Below are 19135 nucleotides of genomic sequence, written 5' to 3' on the forward strand. Positions count from 1 at the left end.
AATACCAGCACCTGTAGTACCGGCAAACTTCCTCATGGAGTCCAATGGGATGCCATGAAATGGGGAGTTACACCATCTACAGGCACTCGTAATCCAGTGCACATTCCACCGGACCGAGTGCCGGTAACAGTAACACTGTTTGCCAGTATTCTGGCTGATTTACCACCAGAATATCGGAAAACTTGTAATGAGACCCACAGTGTCTCTTAAAAACATTGGTATGGTGGGGAGTGGATATTGGAGAGGAGAGAGATTGCAGATTGGTCACCAAGGGGCAAAGGTCAAAAGGCAAAACCAGAAGAAACATGGAGAAGGGTGTGTGAGACAAAAAAAGGCTGGGGCGCAGGCGCAAGGAAGTCAGATATGAGGAGAGAATGAAAGCTCTTGTGGAAAGTAGACAAGGCAAAAGAGGAGGACAAAGGGGACATGGAGAACAGAGTGGGAATTAGAGAGAGATAGGTATGGAGAGGAGGAAGCCAGGTTGGGTAGGGAAGTGTGAAAGGGGATTCAGGACAAGAAGGGTTCCAAGACAACAGAGAGGAAGCGTGGGAGAAAGACAGGAATACATAGGAGCAGACGGAGGCCAATTTGCTTCAGAAGAAATAGAAGAGAACGAGGAGCGCTTACCTGTATGGCGCCTGCTTGCATTTCCACCAGAAGATAGTCTGAGTGACCCGCAGCCAGGAAGAGCAGGCCGGCACGCTTCCCAGTCAGGAACTGCAGGTGGAGGCTGATTTCACCGTAGGCTTCCTCCAGAGGCACCTCCATATAGCTGCTTCCGAAGAAAGACGCTGGGTAGAAAAAAAAAAATTGCTCAGTGAGTACCCTTGTGGTCCCCACTCACGGTATCACAGGAGCATAAAATCAGGTGGCTAATGTGGGCCACTAGTGCACAGAACCTGCCCATTGCCCTGCCTGCCCGAGACGTATAGACGCCTCACTGAAATCCTTGACTGTTTGATTTTTGCTTCTTTCACTTCTGCTGGGCTTGGAAGCCTGTTGAGACCAATTGTTATCGTGTCTTTGCAGCAGTGCAAATGTTTGGGAAAGAGGGTCTTGGCATTTTTCTATGCTGTTATATGTGAACCCCCAGTGGAGTAACTTTGCTGAAAATGTTGGGGGCGACATGACATCTGAAGAAAAGGTGTCTCCGCCAAATGAATGGGGACAAAATGGTGTGCCATGAAAGTGGGGGGGGGACAAACACCCCCGTCAACCTCTAAAATTACACCCATATAGAACCCCACATGTGGAGTACCGTTTTTACAGAGAACAGTGCGGAAAAATAGATTGTAATGAATTTGCTGCTAGGAAATGGTTTTCAGAAGTCCTGCAGATGAAATGAGGGTAAACTTAGGGCAATTACGCAGCGCGACCATTCCCAGATGTGTGTCACTTGCATGGTGTGCCGTGCCCAGGGAATCAAACTGCACTGAAACGAGTTCCAGTACAGAACCAGCTCGGCTTAGCATTTCGGACAGTGCTGCTCCCATTGGTGGCAGCACCGCACCTGGCATTGCTTGACTTCTTGAATGCCATCTTGACACACTACCAAACGATGTAATGGGAGTTGTGCAGAGCATTGTGGGAGTTAATGATTAATTCAAAGCTTTCTATCCCTCAATTCTATGCTCCACCTGATAGGACTGACCTGAACCCATGCTATCAGAAGCATATTTTTGCCCGCCTCATCTGTCCCTCTGTTTGTCTTTGGTTCTTATACCCTCTTTCCCATCCTCTTATATTTAGCCCGCTCCTTTTCCTTCTGCAAACTAAGGTCTGGATAATCAGGGCGACCGGCAAGTAGGCCAATCTCAGGCAACCCTAAGCGCACGGAGACTGCAAAGGTCATGATTTGTTGCAGTATAAATAACTATTCACATAAGAAGAGACTATTCTCTCTCATTATAACGTCAAATTAGAGCAACACATTCAAAAATGCATTGGTGGCGTGAACATCTAGAAGGGTCTGCATGGGCAATGTTGTTGTCTGCTTTGCTGTGCCTACAAATTGCTCTTAAATGTGCAGGGCTTTAAATTGCTGGGAGTTATTGAGCTTCTGGTTGTAGCCTAGTAGAGTCTGGTTATCTGGTTCCATGTAATAAAGTTGCGGCAACAATGGTCACACCACAGCCTTTTTGCTGTGATTTTTTTGTAAAAACTGTCATGTTTCAGCGACCATATTACTGGATACTGGTTATCTTTATGCCGACTGCATGTAGCTCTATTTCAACTATTGGAAAACCTAATGTACTTGATAAGATTCAAACATCAGAGAATGCAAGGTATACTGCCTATGGCCCTATTACATATGTTGGGAAACTTAATTTACTTCACAAGACTGAACCATTAGCGAAAGTAAAGTATGTTACATCTGACTCAATGGCATGAATTGAGAAGAAGAAGATGGCCAGGAGTCCAAAGATCACTGTGGAGAAACAGAATGAGCACTTGAGCTTTGCAACGAAAGTGATTGGCTGATAGCAACTCCATTTTCCAATGCAGGAGTTTAAATATCCCACAGCTGAGATGCATCAGGAGAGCGATCCCCCACAGAGGAAACTGGCGAGCCATGCAGTGGTGAAAAGGACGAGAGCCAGCAGGTGGGAAGCCGAGAGCGGAGTAGGAGAGCGCAAGCAAGGTCCCAGAGGCAAGGCGTGCTCGTGTTGCTGCCGTGTGGAACCTCCAGGCATCGGAAGCACCTACGAAGCGTCCAGGAGAGAGGACACACCGCCAGGGAGAAGCAGACCTCAGGAAAACCGCTGTCGACTGCGACAAAGCCCTGAACGTGACTGGAGCCTCCAGAGACACAGTAGCTGCTCGGGAAACACCAGTATGTACCAGAAGGTAGCAAACGGCTACTTGGGTTACTCGAGTGGTGTTGGAGGTCCAGGGGAGCAAGCAGGCGAAGGCAGAAGCCCAATTAAAAGGGTCTGGGACCCTAGCAATGAAGTGCGAGTCTGAAACATGCACCCATATGAGAAACAGAAACAAAAGCCAATCTGAATATTGTGAGTCTGGGACCGCACCCAAAAAGAGATAGTCCACATTGGAACTGTTGCTTGGCAGGAGAGTAAACCAAGCAACTGTGAATGTTACAAGTCTGGGACTCGCACCCAAAGTGGGACAGTCCATGAGAGGACGAAGGCTTGACAGGAGAGAATACCAAGCCAGTTTGAATATTGTGAGTCTGGACCAACGTGAAATATATTTTCTGCAATGTGGACATATTTTGAACATCCAGAGAAGTGTAGGCAGTATTACATTGGATTTGCATTTAAACAAAAAATGTTATACTGTACAGAACTGATATAAGTAACATCATATTTTGCAGATGTTATTAAACTTCATTGTAAAGCAGTGCTGTGCCTCTTTCATACAGTACATTTTATTTGCCTTGGTAATGTTTTTGCTTTATTAACGTATTGCAGTGTATACGCTTCAGTGATGTCACCTCCTGTGACGTCATCTGGGCCAGGGTAACAGGGCATCGCTTCCTGTGATGTCAACTGGGTCAAAAGTCACATGATAAAGCACCCTTCAATATTGTGGTCAATGGGAACATGATGTGATCTCCTTCAGCCATTTTAGTGATTTCACATCATTATTTTGGCCACACCAATACATGGGTGATGTTGGCATCCACGCACACACTCACAGCCTCCTGCACACACCTGGATCGCACTAAGCTTACCAGATGGCTCCATGTCACCATGCACAAGTTTAGGGCTCTGAAGTTTAGGGCTCTGATTTCCCCATCACTTGAACTCTGGGAGGTGTAGTCTTGATAAACTTCCATTGAACATGAAAGTACAAGCAAAGCTAGAGCCAGGAACATAGTGCCCCAGTTACATGAAGCCATCTGGTAGCCTCATGCTACACACACCATGTGTTTCCGCACACCGCAGCGCTGAATTGTGCCATGGTTTGCACAGTGCCTGGTGCACCCTTCCTCGCTCTTCCGTACCCTATAAAATCATGAGGTTAGAGTTCAGAATATGCCAGAGAACTTTGCCCGGCTCTCATCCCCCAGTGCTGTTCAGAATGCCCCCTGACTCACTGTTTCCAAGGAGCGCTCCAGTGATTATAGTCCACGTCTGACCAGAGCTTCTGGTATTATTATTACATCCCAGAGTTATTTCTTGCTCTGAACGGAGGAATAACAACGGAACATTCTGTGGCGGGAGCCTGGCTCCTGGGTGAAGGCAGGAAGTGGATTCCAGTACTGGAACAACTTGACAGAGGGGGCTGAGCGTGGAAAAATGGGGGCTTGGGGGAACATAGTGAGGGAACTGTAAAAGCTCTCAAAGGAACAATTCAGAAAATAGCACCAAGGCTGGGGATCATGACATGTGCTTTTGCCTCTCTGCCAATTCCTCGTTTTCCCGCCTTCCCCAGCAAGTGCAAGCTTCCAAGACCAGGTGATGTCATCACTGTGAAGCGCGAGTGGTGTATTTTTAGTTGTTTTATTTGCTTTTTCTAGAGTTAACTGTCAAACGCTGCCAGACATGACAGCGCATGAAACCTAGAAGCATACGTTTTCTAGTGGCTGAGTTGCTGACTGTGGAACCAAAAAATATGGGTAATAATCCTGCCGTCTCCAGTTGATCAAATTGTGTGACCCTGTGGAAACAATTCTATTATTCTGTGCTTCCATCCAGATATCTGCTTGTGTGGCACTCCTCCCAGCTTCTTCGCAAGGGCTCGTGTCCTTTCAAGGTAGTCAGCCCAAAGCTCAGGAGAGTGATTGCATTCAACAGCCTTGTCCTTTGCCTAGAGACTCTTGAGCACTTCCCAACTAGGAAGCTTGCTGGCAGAACCTAGCAGGGGACGCTGTGTGCTGGCTAGGTACCAGTTCTGGAGCTGCTGGACGGGTCCTATGTATCCAGTATCTCCCTCTGTTCCCTGTGAGATGCTTAGGGGAGGGATCATGCTTCCCTCTTGGAACTCCTGGCCTTCATTCACTGGCAGAAGATGCAAGGTAGACTGTGACCTTTAGCTCGGGTCCAAATGAATCCTTCTTCTTACTCCTTTCAAAGTCTTCAGATGATCTTTTAAGTGAGGGTCTCAGCCCTCTTTTAAAGCTAAATGAGCCCAGTGATTGGTGCAGGCTAGACCCACCTTAATGAACCAATCCTGGGTCCCCACCAACAATCTTCTGTTATGCATGAGGTCAGGACCAGAGTGCTCTGCAACAGGACAGACAAAGGGGTGACACTATATACCTAAATTCCACCAATCTCACTGTCTGTTGTAGATCAAAGTGTCTCTCTGGTTAACTGAGCTCTCTGTGACTCTTGATTAAACCACAGGGTTCCCTTGAGGTTTGTGCTGGGAGCAGAATTCCTGTCTCCCCAAACCACATACTTGTCCCCTCTGAAAGGGGCCAGCTCTGCAGGAGTTTGCCTACAGTAAATAGTGGACCCAGACATGCATTTCACTGCCTTTCATACAGAGGGGTGGGAACTCGCTTCAAGTTGACAAATTGCATACCAAAGGGGTGTTAGTCCTGCCTTCCTGTTGTCTCTTCCGGCAACCAAGCCTCTCCTCTAGGCTTGCTTCAATCATCTCTCATTAGTAGGCACTGCCACCAGCCGGAGGACAAAGGAAAGAAGATCCATTGGGACTTTGATATTTAAATTAGGCTGACATTGCTGGAGGAAGCTGTGCCTTCCCCCTCCTTGAGATGCTTTGATGTACCCGGGGCTGTCACATTCCAGCTGAATGTGACAGGGGAAGACAGCGCCTGTAGGCTGTGTCTTTCCGGAGTACATGAGACTATGCGTTTTGTGCAGGAAGCAGATGGTTGGACTGTGTGTGGAATGGTCTCACACAGTCCTCGGAGGTTGGTCTCCCATCATTCCTTTTCATTATTAAAAAATCAAAAAAGTCCAGGCGAGCACACTCTCCCCGTGCAGATGCTCGAATTCCTCACACACTTTACTAACCTCATCACAATACCCTTTGATCAAACCATTGAGTCTTGTAAGAATATTTTGCATATCAGGTGAAATATATTCTGTATTCTTTTTATAATTTGTTTTTGAATGAAATATATTTTTGTATATGAGCGTTTGGGTTGCTCCTGAAAATAAATAATGCTATGACCAGGTAGAGAATGTGACAATGTGAAGGATGCTAGAGGAATAGCCAGTTAAACTGAGTTCTGAAGTGCTTCCTGTGGACGCTGTGTTTTCTGTTGACTTCCTGTCTCCTTTTGATTGCGTCTTGTCTCCCTTTGTTGGCTGCCTGTCTCCATTCTTTCAAATGTCTGTTCTTCTGCCTCTCTTTACTTCTTTCTCTCTTCAAAGGCCCCCTCGTGATTTTACTTGTTTAGCTCTATTGCTGAAGCTATTGCAGTATCTTTCCTCTAACAATCACTCATCTCTCACAATGCAATTCTTGAAAACTCTCATGGTTTTGTTTTGCTCTTGCTAAAAGGTGCAGAATGTCTGTAACCTGCATTCTGTAACCAGTGATCCAAGCCTCCAGGCTTTCGTTCCGGTGAATATGGGTGCCTAACGAGATCTTTCTGTGAGGCCGAGAGTGCAAACAAGCTTCACCTCTACCCAAACTATCCAGGTGTTAGCCTGTGCCTCGGATTTACTGGGCCTCAATGTGAATCATGGACTTCACGGCAGAGCCAATCCCCAGTTCCATTATGGGGGAGTGGAATGCTCTGCACATAGCGCAGGCATGTCTTGCAAGAGGAGGAGCTGCTTCTCAAAAAAGGGTTCGATACATCGACTGGCTGACTCATGCCCTCTTTCGGTGGTCATAAATTGAGTATCACAAATGTGGGCAATAAAGGTGTTAATTAGTTACCAAGAAATCTGAAACTGGAATTTCCATTATTGCATGGAAAGCTGCTCCCCATAAGGGTATGATATGATATATGATGTTATATGGTATTTGTAATGCACTTATACACAAGTGATTCAAGGCGCGACGAGGCAAGGGAGGGGGAACGGAGGGATGAAAGACAACGATCATACTAGGCCAGGTGTCATTCAGATTGCGCAAGTGCATGGGAAGGGGGAAGGAGGAAAGTAAGGGGGCTTGGGAGGGGACAACGCGGTACATGGGATAATAGAATAAATAAACAATAGGTAAAAGTACGGCCAGCAGGTGGCAAGTGCAAGGGTAAGTGCAGACATCAGATGTCAAGTGCTGAGGGTGGGACTGTAGGGGTACAGAAAACAGTAGTGCGAGGGTTGCCAGGAAGGCGGTGCAGGTGTGCGACTGGTGGGGAGGGGACCAGGGTCTGAGATCAGAGGGTGGCCAGGTAACCAGTCAAGAACAAATGGACATTCAGGATACTGTTCAGAATACAATCTCCTGCCCACCCTTTTGGATTCATTCCTCTGGGCGGGAAGAGTAGGTAGCATGGATACGCGACCTTAGGCCCCCATGGATGGAAGGCTACGGTATGTGCTAGCCAGGGTGTCACCTGCATCAACCCTTGTGCCCTACTTATTGGTTTTGGTCAGACATAGGCTTCACCACAACCATGCAACAAATAGTTGGGCAGGTTCCGATTTGTGGGTTCACACCAACTTTGCATGCCCCCACTATACATGCTCAAAAGCCCTAGGCACCAGTCTCCATGCACAGTGTTATTTTTGCACTGTTGGGTTTATTCATCAGCACCCTTTACTAAGAATTCTGCAAAATGTGTGCTGATACTTTTCTTTCACTATGTGGTATATTTGTGAAAAGACTCCAGCCAACCTGCCCTGGAAGAACCAAAGCCATTTTCCCATCAGCCTGCCTAGTGGCTCAGCACACTGTAGAGAAAGGCTTTGCCGGGTTTCAGTAGGGCTTCCCTGATTATAGGTGTGGTCCTGTGAATAAAAGCTGCCGCCTCTGTCTTGGGTGGTGTTGACCGGGCGCATCAGATGGTGTAGATGTCTTCCATTATCATGCATTTACTGAGAACTGATATTTAGTACAGAAAGTACATAGTGTGTGTTGGCACATCCCTGTAATTCTGCACTAGAGCAAATGGGTCGGGGGTAAAGAATTCGCAGCAGTGGAATTTCCCTTCACCGGGGTATGTTTTCTAAAATCTCCTGAACCCACAGCAGGTGAAACAAATGGCCAAACTCCTGTGCCAGAGAGGTGAATACAGAAGGCATGCATGGCAGAGGAGAGCGCTGTCCCATACCCATGCCCAAGGAACAATGGGGGGGGGGCGGTGATTACTATTGGACCAAGGACTCACCTCTAACCACACTGGAACCAGGGCCCTGTTCAGTGGAGGTGAAAAGTCCCCCGTAGGAGCCAAACAACCAACCTTCTAGTGTGGAATTGCAGGACTGAAGGACTCGCCTTGACCTGTAGATCCAGGATTGGGCCTCCCAGCAATCCCTGAAGTTAAGGAACAGCTCTGGCCCCTGATTTCAACATTGAACCGCTTCTGAGCTACACTGATCTGGACAACATCTACCTGTCACAAGTACCTCAGTGCCAAGTGCTGTTGCTGCTTGGACCACACCACCTTTTCGTCCCAGTCGACCAACTCACCAACCCGATGCAGAATAACCACTTCAGGAAGCTCCTAGAAGCCTGGCTCAGTGCTGTGGAGCCCCCTACGACAGCAATGAAAGGTACTGTAAAGTGGGCCAGTCTCCCTGGTCCACCTTCGGGACCATGGTGATTTTGTAACCCCCTTGTATTTATATTTGTATTTTATTTATTTATAAAGCGCACCTGGCCCAAGGGCATCCGGGCGCATAATTTGGGTTACAACATGGATTAAGTGTACAGTAATACAAGGTACATAGCAGATTGAGCAACAACTATCAACTCTTAACAACAACAGGGTAAACATAATAAAGTACAATAGAGAAGAGAAGCTGACAGAAATTTACAGACAGATAGGTTAACAAAAACAATAGTGAAAAAATAGGTTGGTTATCAGGCACCAAGTATGCGACAGGTAAGTAATGCTAGTGCATGAGGTACAGTATGATTGAAGATGATAGGAGCAACTTATGCATTGAGGCAGTACAGCAACAATGGTGAAGGCATGCTAGTGCCGGGGCAGGTTTTGGGTACACAGCCAGGCTTTGGCCTTGCTCTTGAAGGCGGGGAAGGATGGTTCAGCTCTGAGAGGATTTGGAAGTGAATTCCAGAGTTTCGCAGCAAGGACTGGGAAACTGATCCTGCGTGATTTTTGTAGCTTGAAGCAAGATATGGAGAGGCAGTTAGCCTGGGCGGTTCTAATCGCTCTATCGGAACTGCGTTGGGCAAATCTGCAAGCTAAGTAATTGGGTGCTTGATTGGCAAGACATTTGTGTGTCAAGGCTAGTGTTTTAAGGGAGACCCTGTGAGATACTGGCAGCCAATGTAGACTCCGCCTGGTGTCAGAGATGTGATGGTTCTTGAAGTTGAGTGCAGCTCTGATGGCATTATGTTGGACGATATGAAGTTTGTTGAGATTGCTTTGGTTAGTACCTAAGTAGAGGGTGTTGCAATAGTCGATTTTGGACATAACCAGGATTCTCAGTTGGATGGTGTGAGGAAGGGTCGGCAGGCTGTAATGAGCTTACAGGTATATGCTGAGGCCGATGATACTGCATTGGTTTGTCTGGTGAGAGATAGTGTGGAATCGAGGTATATGCCTAGTGTTTTGGAGTCGTTAGTCACTTTAATGGTATTGCCATCAATGACAAATGATTTGAACAAGGGATCTAGTTTGTTGAGTCTCTGATGGAAGCCCAGGATAAGAAGCTCAGTCTTATCGTCATTTAAGCATAGTTCGTGTTGAGCCATCTAGGCTTGTATGACTTGGTAGATGGTGCTTATGGCTAGAGTGTCCACAGTGTGGTCACCGGTGATGGGAATGAGTATCTGGGTGTCAGCCGCATAAATTGTGTAGGTGACACCCAGATAGTCCAGAATATCAAACAGTGGTTTCGTAAACACATTGTGAAGTGTAGGGGAAACACACGATCCTTGTGGAGCTCCCCAGGGGACTGGGGAGGGATCAAGAGCAGCAGTGGGAGAAAAGAACCTCATAGATCAGTTGCCCAGGAACGAGGTGATCCAGGCTCTTCCTTTTTCTTCCTAGGCATAACCTCAAACAGGGTCCTTGTTGCCAGTTGATTTCCTGAACTCCCACGCTCATTTACCCAGAGTGCCCTTCTACAAATGCTTGCATTCTCTGTGATTTCTTTAGCAGGGGTTGGGTATTCTAGTGTTTTCTAGTTGGTTGTTTGAATTTTATAGTTTAATTACAAGTCTATATTTTTTTAGAACCTTGACTAGACAGTCTTTTATTTTTGAGTCTTTCTTTTGTTGTTTAAGTTGCTACTGTGATCAGCTCACAACCCTGCTGAAGAGTATATCCTGCCCTTGCCCCACGTTACCAAACGCGGTGACGCAGATATCCCTGTCGGGCAGTGCCTGCTTCACCTTTATTATTGGGATCATTGGTGGATTAGTAGTATGTTGGGGCTGAGTAGGAAGTTTAGCAACTACTCATCCCTCTACTCCTGTACAGCAAGAGCCACTTAATTGCAATGACCAGGGTTTGAAATTGAGGGGAGCCGGTAACTACTCAGCTCCTGCTTGTTGCCTAGAAGAGCCTGGTAGCATGATACTAACATCTTCCGCGCTGGTAGCTGCTGATTACTGGCTAATGCTGGATACCCAGGAGCTACTTTGTGCTCCTGCTTATCCAATCGTAATGTTGATCCCTGAGTGAGTATGTGAGGTAGTGGAAGGTGGAAGGCAAGGCTGTGTGGGATACATGAACAATACAGAGACTGATTTGATATTTTGGCAATCCTGCATTACAGCAGTATGGCTAACCCAAACCAGCGGTCCTTATTAGTAATATTGCATGAAGTCAGTATTGCTAATCTCCTGCCGGCGGTCATTACAGCTGTACCTTTGCCTGTAATCCTAATCTCGTCAGATGGCCATTCTTGCCCCCCCACCCCTGACAGTTATCATTATTACCTTTTGAAGGGCAATAATCCAGGGCTTATTAGGCACTAGAAATGTGCTTACAATGCAGATGGGGAAACACCCCTGAGGTGGTTATGCTAGCTTGCTCAGTGACCCCGTACTTTGCCTGGGAGTGCGAAGTATTTCACAGTGATCTATCACATGTTTGTGGGACATGTTTTGTTTGGTGGATGATTGTGCGGGGCTGTATCTTCCTGTCCAGAAGAACTGATGCACTGCTAGGCTCGCCCATAACTTGCCTATTGCCTATTTACTTAGTTTGCAATCGAATGCCCTCACAAAAGCCTTTTCAGGTACAAGAGCAACCCCCATATGTTTAAACCTACTGGCATATTTCAAGCATTCTGCCCATTAATTGTCTGCATGCATCTTTGCACATTTTCAAATAATCCAATATTCTTTCCATGAATGATACCTAAGGTTGAGCGTCATATTATACACAGGGTCCAAGGGGACTTGGAAGGACTTGCATGCTTTCATGGCCCTGCTCCAAATTGCAATCCCCTTCTAAACGAAGATGAAATGCATTCCTTTAATGCAAGCGGCAGATCAAACACTTGTTTGTAATTTCTTAATGAGCATTGGCCTGCTCTACTTTCTTCAGTGTCTACATATTTTTGGTGTAAATGCACCACATGCCTTTTGTGGTGGCTTTCAATAAACTCCCGTTCTTATTACGTGGGGGGCAAGTGAGTGGGAGCTAGTAGGGACTGGGTTGGTCCAGCTGCTAACAGATCTGCCCTCCAGAGTGTGGAACAAGTGGGACACCACAGGCTCGCTATCCCCACAATGATACCTACTACGGTGTTAAAGGTCTATGCTTTCAAAGACCCCAAGGATTTCTACACACAAACAGTAAGAACTTGCACCTAATGCTTTACAGTCGGGAAGCAAGCTGGATAATAGCATTATAATTATAATTGGTTATTTATAACGTGCTTAATACCAAAGAGGTTTCCAAGCATGGACTTGGGATTCGAACCTGTTTTGCTCTGAGTTGTCTTGCTTCTAAAACGAGCTTTGCCACTGAACTATACTACCCGTTGCCACCAATCCCCCTGCATGATCCCCTGTGGAAACTAAATAATTGTTACCCAAGCAACCCAGTATAACCCTGAGGAATGCGAGCATGAAGCCTGAGTGGAAGCAGCAAAGAAGTTCCTGAACTTACAATCAGACGAGTTCAGCCGGCCGTGGTCCTCAAGGTCGGGTAGAGCTGCACACAGAAGCTGCGACTCACGAACCGGTGCACATGGAACACCTCAGACACATATGCAGGAACTAGGGAATCTTCCAATATGGCGGCATCGCTCCACGCAGCATTTACAGGTCCCAACTAAACCACGTGATACAAATTCATTTGGCCTTTTCAAATATCTAGTTGGGGAAGTATAAGTAAGAAACCAATCTAAAACTGGAAAATAATCACAACAGCCCCAGACATTCTGAAAGGCACAAAATGTGCAAACCCCTCGGAGTCGCTATAAAAGAGGGGAGAGACTGAGTTTGGAAGGAAGCAGATGCACTACCAAACTGTCCATGGATGCACCGGGGAGGAGTGGGGAAAAGGTAGCCAACCATTTGACCAACCTGCGACATATCCTCTGGAGAAGGCTAATCCAGTACCCAATCCCACACTAGAGAGGGGTTGATCTAGTGGATGGTCTTGTGCAAAAGAGACGAAAATCTTAAGGGGGGTGCTTTCTGATTTAACCATGGCAGGAAAGTGACATATATGTGGTTGCCTCAAAATGACCCTGAATGGGGGAGAGTGAAGTACTCCTTATAGTGCTTAAACCCATCATCTGGGAGAGACCTACAATGAATAATGAGAAACCAAGATGTGGGAGAGACCTTCTGTGAAATTTGAAGAAAGCCCATGTCTGGGAAAGACCTACTGTGAAAGATGAAGAAACCCCTGGTCTGGAAGAGACCTATTGTGAGTGTTAATGAAACCGAAGGTCGGGGAAAGACCTGAAGACCACACACCGTGGTGTACTGAATACTAGACTCATTGAGAAAACCAGAGGCCAGAAGGAGAGCCTACGAGAAGGAGTCTGGGGCTACAGAAACAGGCAGCCTGGGGAAGTCTTTAGAGAGCTGGTGCCAGATGGGCAACTGGAAGAGTCAAATGTGGGAGTAAATCCTGGACGAGCCTTCCCAGGATAAACTGTTTTTTTTTGTTTTATTATGTTAGCACTGGACTATTTAAGATTAGGATTGATGAAATCTTTTTTGACCCAAACCTTGTACATTTTATGTTTGAAAGCTTAGGGTAGGCAGGAGGACAAATAACACGCTAAGTTTAGGTTTTGGAACTTTCTGTTGGCCACACTGGTTTGAACATTATTTTGTAAAATAGGTTGTCCAAGGAGGGGCAATGCCCTATAAGAATAGATGATTTGAACCTTGATCTCCAAAGACATTGGACATCTGAAGCCATCCCCTTGTTATGTTGACCCATGTTGACAACGTTTACTTTAGGCATTTAGGCATTCAGTCCAACCCCCTCCTTGAAATTATATTCAACCCAAGTATTACTTTGAATCGGATCCATAACATGTCAAGTATGTCATTGCTTGGTCTTACAACATTTTAACCATACTAAGCTTATCTATCACTGCTTTGCTCAATCAAAATATGTCTAGGATAAATACCTGTAGGACCTTGACTGGAGTTTCTGTGCTTAGTCCCGAACATATTCTTAGAGCCTTTCTCTGCATTGGTTGCAATTTACATCTTTGATTTTTTTAATCCAACTGCCATCTGACTGCTATAGGCAGCAACCCCTATTATGAGCCCATTTTATAACAGATATTAGTAGCCGGCGAGGGCACAATCAGAATGAAAGAACCAATCTGATTGGCCCTCGCCGAGGCATTACCCGGCCGAGAATCGTTTGATTCTCGTCCGGGATTCCAGCCGCCTTGTCCTCGCCGGGGGGTGTGGCAGCCCCTCAGCCAATGAGGAGTCTCGAAGCGGGGCCATCCCCGCTCCGAGCCTCCCCACGGCTGAGAGGCTGGCTTTGCCCCCCCGCCGAGGACTCAGGTAAGGCTTTTTTAAATGTATTTTTCTATATGTTCCCCAATTGGTTCCAGCCACAGCACTCACAAGGTTTAATCAGGCGTTGCCAATCATTGTTCTTCTTCTTCTCAACATGTCATGTATGTTATGGTGGCTTTAAAAAATAAAGCTACACCCTTCTATCAACAATGTAAGAGAAGAGTAGACATTACCATTTCAGTTAATAAGCACCATGTTCCACCTTGCTAGCTGTTAGCCATCCTGACAGTTCATCCCCAGTGCAGACCCCCAGAGCAATGCATTCGGGGTATGCAAATTAGCTGTACTGCTTTTATTAACAGCTCCATGTAAAATGATTGCATTCATATTGTAAGGTAGTGCCATATTATACATAGCAAAACTTTTTCAGGTAACTTGCTTAGGCCCAGTGCATTGCATTGTGGTTCTGAAATGCAGGAGAACTTTCAGGTGGTGCTGTGGCATGCCTGGCGTGTTAACTGAAATGGCTTGCTCAGCTCTTCAATTACACGTAAAAAGGTTTTTCTTCGTTTTTCTAACCCACCATAACATTGGTGGTGTTTGATGAAAGGGTCCAACATGTTCCATTAAAAAAAAATGCCAACGGCAGTTAAATATTCTTGAGCACTATATTTGTTTTGGTTTGATGATAATATGTATACAATAGCAGTGTCAAACAAAACAAAGAAAAGGATTACACATGTAGTTTAAAATACAAGCTTTTCACCTAGTTTGTACAGCAACAATGGTTGTTCCAGGGTTCTGAACGGAACGTTAAATTCCATGGGTGACTTTCAGGTGGCGCTGTGGCAAGTGTGGATGTTTAACTGTCCTATTCGACTCTGACATTACAGGTGAAATGTTTTTTTCTTGTATTTTTAAACCCACACGTATATGGATGGTATTTGTGAAACATGTTGCAATGATATGGGTTTAAGACACCTGAGGTTACAGAAGCAGCTCAATACCTTCCTTTTTGCTTCTGCTTTCTCTCTCTCTCTCCCCTGCTGACCTACCTGTTTGCTGCGCTGACTAGTTGCCTGTCTACCCTCAGAGTCTCAATGGGCACCAGGCTCCTCCACAACCAGTTAGCCCCTGCACTGCCTCCGAGCCTACCACTCATTTGGGGCTGTATCTGTTACCCTACAGCCCCCCCTGCCTCTTTGCACTTACCCAGAGCCGCACTGCCCTGGCTGCACTTACTTAGAGCAATGCTGCCCGGATTGCACTTCCCCCGGCCCTCCAGCACTTCTCCTCTCCCTCTCCCCCCTGCGCTTGCACAATCTGAATGACACAAGGCCTAGTAAGATCATTTGTTTTTGTACTCCCTCTGTCTTCCCTACCATGTCTTGTCGCCTCTAGAAACACTTGTGTACAGACGCGTTATAAATGACTCATCATATCATATCATATAAGACTGTACAAGCAGTGTGAGATGCATACTTGTCTGTATTATTTAAGGTTGTCTGTTTTGGGATGATCGAGCTATGTATGAAATAGCACCGCTCTGATCTCGGGTGGAACCGAAAATGCAAGCTTTCCAGGCCGTTGGCGCACTTACAGTGCATTGTTTTGTGGCTTTTAACTCTAGGAGAATGCCCAGACATGTGTAGTATAGCTCAGTGGCAACGTGCTCCTCATGGAAGCAATATGAGGCAGAGCAACACAGGTTCAAATCCCTGATCTGCCCTTGCAAACCTCTTTGGTATTAAGTGCATAATGAAATATATATATATATATATATATATATATATGAGTTGATGCTATGGCTTGTTTACTGAAATATCCTGTGAAACTCTTTTGAGATGGCCAGTGCTCATTTTGCGACATGAATGAGTCGTTTTGCTGGTGTATTTCTTCTAAAATCCTCCACAAATCACTTTGACTAAATGTCTTTCTACGCAGAGCTGAAACCTGCCCATGCTTCTGACTCGGTGAGTCTTTGCAACTTTCCAACTGAGCTCTGCATTGTGACGCCTTTCGGGTGATTTGATGTTTTTAGGAAGTCTACGTTTCCTACTGTGCAATTTCAGCATTGGTCGAAGTGAGGGGGAACGGTCGGGAGTGGAGTTCCACTACTTTTATTTTTTACTGTTAACAATTCCACTACTTTTTGCAACCATTTTCACCATTCCGGAAATGTTCTTTGTGAAGTTAAATGCACACTTCTCCACTTTACCACCCGATATCAGTTACAGCTAAACTGAAATCTGTTTCAACTCAATTGCTGTCAAGCAGCATGGCCGCAACCCTTGAAAAATATGTTGCATGTTGCTCCCCGCCTGGGTCACAGTTCCACTACATTATTTGGTACAACTCTACCACTGAATTCCAGTAGCTATAAAGCAAGCCACTCGAGAGATGCAGGATAGTTTTACCAACTTGGTTATTAGGGTGTTTCCATCAAGAATTAGGAGAGTAGGTCCATGTGGCAGTGTACTTTCTATGGTGATGTACAGGGCAACAAGAACGTGTACTGCCAGCATCAGAAGCTTCAGCACTCTATTCTGACTGGTCGGAGAGTTGAACAACCCCTCTGCTTCCAGTTCCATTAAATGGGAAGTTGTCTACTGAGACATTTTTAAGTCACCCGTTGGGGAGAATCCAACCTTTATACTCTGCTCAGCTGCACATTTACCTGAAAGTTGAATCCCTGATTCCAACACAGTTGACACCTGCGTTATCTCATGTGCCTCGAGTCACAGCGGGAACAGATATACCAGGGATTTTGTGCACAGCACCAGTCTAGCAGAAACAAGCCTGGACTCTTGTTTGAGATAGTTGATCTTTCCCTTGTGGTACAAATATGTCTCAAACATGTTGCACACTTCTTTGGTGGGCTCCGGTGGCTTTGAAGCTAGCAGCAGTATCTGCGGTGGAGGCCTCACTCAACAGGCTACCAGCCTGGCTTCTTCTCCATAAGGCCTGGCTTCTGCCAGCCTTTGGGCCAGGGTTCCCAGCCGGCTCTCCACTCTAGTGCTTCCAATAAGCCTTGCCTTTTCTATAGTCCAGGCCACTTGGCGGAGCCACTTCCTGTTCTGCAGCTCTTTCCATATGTGACCTTTATGACTTGGCCTTCTCAGGTTCTTCCTCGCTGTCACTCCTTCACCTCTCAAGCGTCTTAACAGTTAGGCAGTTTGTGCCTCTTTAGTTCCCCATTAGTTTTGTTGGCCGCTATTGATGCACACCTAATGGCTCAACCCCTTCCGAGGTGCATGCCCCTTGCTTTCACTTATGCCCAGGTATTGTGCTTTCTCTGATTAACTGATTCAGTCCCGCATACTGAGGTCTCACATAGCCTTTCTACCATCTTGGAATCAGGCACTAATGCATGGCAATGGAGCAACCAGGGGCCCCAGTGGCAATGCTGGAAGTGGGTTCTTTTGTTTGTGAGCAGTCTCAGCCTTCAGAGTGCATACATTGAGTCTTTGGGCCACATTACGAGTACGGCGCTGCAGGAAAAAACAGTGATAATTACTGCTGCATTACTGCACCGCCTTATTACAACATCGGTGGTAAAGTGGAGGATGTTTCCCCCAGCAAAATGCTCCACTTTACCACCAAAACCCTGCGAAATTGGCAGACATATGCCTATGGACTTGCGCCAACTAACACCACTTGTAATCTCGCAGTAAATCCGGGGAACCAAGTGGCGGCAGCTTTAATTCCGTTTGGCTTTATTTTACCAGATTTACTACTGAAATACAGCCAAACTTGTAACAGGGCCCTTTGTCTTTTCCTCTACCGCTGCATTCCATCGTCCACACTGGGCTTTGCAGACACACATAGTAAGTACACTTGCTACAAAGCCAGGCCGCATCAGTGGCACTATCGTCAGGCTTGGTCATCCTTGTATTTAATCAGCATGTTTTATGGTAATGGTAAACCTTTCCGAGGCCCATTATTTTATTGGACGTTCCTCTGCTCTCATCTCCAACACATGCATGCAGTGATGGGCCCGCCCCCTCGCTCCCCATGTAAGAGACGCTCGGGTTGTTTCTGTGCAGTGGTTAAAGCGGGGCACATATAAGGGTGCATTCAAAGGAAGATCGGGAGAGCTCTGGGGAATCCACACAATACCACCTCTAAGGGTTGCCCCAGAGAGCTGGTGGCTTATCCTGGCCACTGGTGTTCCTCATGGACCCTCACTGGACAGTCTAAAGTTGACCTCACCACAGCAGATAGATCTGTTTCCTGCTGCAGAACTATAATGCAGTTGGCACTGTGACAGTGAGCAGCAAATCACTGGACAACTTCTCCATCGTATCCCTCTGCTGCGTGGGGCACCATTCAACATTTAGAGAGGGACTTAGGACTTTCCTGCCGGTGCTTACTATGTAAGGATATTATTTCTAAGCGTTGCAAAGCCACGCTGTTGGCAGCTGTGTGCTCTCTAGAAACTACTGTCACAGAACGGAACATTAAACCGTGGCTCTCCAAATCAGACTCCCACCTGCCAAACTTACCCCATATCTTTAAAAGATCAGGTTCAATGTATTGGTCAGGCATGGAAATTCTCTTGCCCCCTCCTTTCTCCACCTGCACACAGCACACCATGTCTTACTCACCAAGAGCCAATTACCACCAGGCAATGGCAAGGGGCGAGTGCAAATGCTGAGGTCTGCTTTTAGGACACCCCAAGAGCATATATGTGAATATAGTGAACCTAAACAGATGTTAATCACATAGTCCGTGGCGATCATGAAAACGGTTGTGTTTGGGGGTTGCAAGCAGTGAACTTGGAGACCCCTTTTTTAAAGTATTGGATCGTTTTATGTTTAAAGCCTGTAGCTCTTTAGCCACGGTTGGAAACGTGTGTCTTAAAAATTCCTTTTTATACCAAATTTTAATAGGTTTCTTGGTGCACCCTTCATAAAGCCACACATTGAAAGGGCTGGCACTGGCAGCCTTGCTCTGTGACTCAGGGGTTGTTCACAACTCCTATAATTTGAGTGAAATTACGCCTGTGGAAAATGTCGTTTACAGCGGATATGGTTTTTATGTGGGCTTGCGGTAGAACGAGCCTTGCACTGCCAAGGAGAACATGTCCCTACTCAGGCCCTTTGACATCAGCCCGGAGGCGGGTCTTTAGAGAGCTTGAAAGAAGTGATAGCTG

General features: G+C 46.3%; 1 protein-coding gene across 1 annotated transcript in view; it reads right to left on the reverse strand.

The window, feature by feature from the left end:
- CSPG4 (chondroitin sulfate proteoglycan 4) overlaps nt 1–19135 on the reverse strand; it is a 372985-nt gene that overhangs the window by 116693 nt on the left and 237157 nt on the right. Inside the window, exon 2 of the mRNA XM_069624563.1 lies at nt 628–791. Coding sequence (XP_069480664.1) covers nt 628–791 — 164 coding nt within the window. The remainder of the gene's footprint in view (nt 1–627; nt 792–19135) is intronic.

The sequence above is a fragment of the Ambystoma mexicanum genome, chromosome 11 (assembly GCF_040938575.1).
Source record: "Ambystoma mexicanum isolate Mex_15411 chromosome 11, UKY_AmexF1_1, whole genome shotgun sequence".
Classification (NCBI taxonomy): domain Eukaryota; kingdom Metazoa; phylum Chordata; class Amphibia; order Caudata; family Ambystomatidae; genus Ambystoma; species Ambystoma mexicanum.